The sequence below is a fragment of the Pundamilia nyererei genome, unplaced genomic scaffold (genome assembly GCF_000239375.1).
Source record: "Pundamilia nyererei isolate P.nyererei 1_Seehausen unplaced genomic scaffold, PunNye1.0 scaffold00029, whole genome shotgun sequence".
Classification (NCBI taxonomy): domain Eukaryota; kingdom Metazoa; phylum Chordata; class Actinopteri; order Cichliformes; family Cichlidae; genus Pundamilia; species Pundamilia nyererei.
The window spans coordinates 4,666,485-4,668,304 of record NW_005187430.1 but is presented as its reverse complement, the minus strand read 5'-3'; the positions used below and the strand labels follow the sequence as shown (position 1 = coordinate 4,668,304).

General features: G+C 35.5%; 1 protein-coding gene across 1 annotated transcript in view; it reads right to left on the bottom strand.

Moving 5' to 3' along the window:
* The window catches only part of pank2 (pantothenate kinase 2), a 5,321-nt gene extending 5,024 nt beyond the window's left edge, over positions 1-297 (bottom strand). Inside the window, exon 1 of the mRNA XM_013909677.1 lies at positions 128-297. Coding sequence (XP_013765131.1) covers positions 128-297 — 170 coding nt within the window. The remainder of the gene's footprint in view (positions 1-127) is intronic.
* Positions 298-1,820: the final 1,523 nt, after the last annotated feature.

Here is a 1,820-nt window from a genome sequence, read left to right as displayed (position 1 = left end):
TTTTTTTTTATTGTAGACATACAGCAGCCCCCTTTTCCCAGTAAATACACCAAGCCCACGCTGCCAACATTAACACATACGCGGCCTCGTTTTCTTCACAGAGTCGTGTCGATGCCTCGTCGCCGACTGGGAAGTCCGCCGGTCGGATGTGGCCCTTCCTGCGGTAGTGGCACTCTCACTGTTGGGCTCGTTTCTGAAATGAACGGGCATCTCCTTGTCGGACCGCGGCTGCTTCGAGGGCGTTTCGTTTTCGTCAATAATATCATCGTCGTCTCGCTGGTGGCCATTGAACGCCATTGAAATGACTAATTAGCTACATATAGGCTGACTGCTCGGTCAAATGAAACCAAATGATTTATGAGGACAATGAATTTTGAAGCTCAACGAGGTAGCTAATTAGGTAGCTAAGTAGCTAACAGTCCTTTGAAAAGGCTGGGCTACATGTCCTTTTTGTGTTCGCTGTCAAGACAGAGGTGGGCGGGGCTAACGTGTTAGTGAAGGACGCAACGACCAATCAAACGGCGACATTGACAGTCGGGAAAACGGTTTATAAAAAGAGGCTGATGTCACTTTTTTTCTTCATAGTATGAAAAACGTGATGTCTGGGAGTAGAAAATAGGTTAAATATAAACAAGTCAAACTTTGTATTGTTCTGTTGTCTCTTATTCAAAACTCTTATTTAAATAGCGCAAATAAAAGAAATAGGAAAAAATAAACTTGAACTTTGAAAACTAAAGTAATATATAGAACAAATAACCGTAGTTTTAGTATTCAGTTATATTATAAAACTAAGACGAAACTAATAAAAAAATAAACTAAAACATTTAAACAACAGACTGAAAAAAGCAAACCAACTGAAACTATAATGAAATAAAAACAAAGTCAAAACGAAAGGGAAAAAATTACAAATTACATAACTATCTTATATTACAGACACATTGACAGATAGACAGAAGCATAGTTTTAGAGGCATTACTAGTAACACAATTTCATGAAATACAGTAAATATAATGAGACAATCTGAATTTTATTTCATGGCCTATTATGCCTGATTATATGCAACTATTTCCTAAAGGAATTCAGTGGTTACAGTTTAAAAAACAAAAAAATAAAACAAAACAAAAACATACATCTTTTCAGAAATTCAAGTTTATTGATGTGAATGATGAAGTGCAAAGCCAAATCAGTGCATATAAATTTTAGGAACTTTTACATTTTTACAGATTACATAACCACATGAACTGTAATTATGTCATCACCTCAGCAGCTCAAAAAGGCTCTTAAAAAGTGCAAAAGATTTTCCTTAAAATTTCATTATTGACATAACTATGTACAATAAAACCTCTCAACTTACAGAACAAACCTAAACAGGTTTTTATTTAAAGGAGAAAAATCATCTATTGACGACTTAAATGTTGAATCAAACATTTGCACCATATAAGACAACCTTAGGCTTAAATTGTGCCAATTTTTGCAAAAGTAGGTGCCAGTTGCAAAATATAGTTATTGACATTTTCTAACCGTAAAATAACATTGATTAAATTTAAACACACATTTAGATACATGAAAGCAGAAGAGGACACGTGTCAAACGGCATAGACAAACACCCAGGTTATGATACAACTATCACTGCCATGATACGAAAACACTTACCTGCTGTTTAAAAAAAAAAAATTATGCAGGGATTAGCTGACTGACTGCTTGATTGCTGAGTGTTTGTTTTTTTTATGTTAACAGCACATCAATCTTTCTTAAAATAAGTAATTAGGTATCTATATAGGACTTGGAGAAGGCAGTCGACCGTGTCCCTCGGGGTGTCC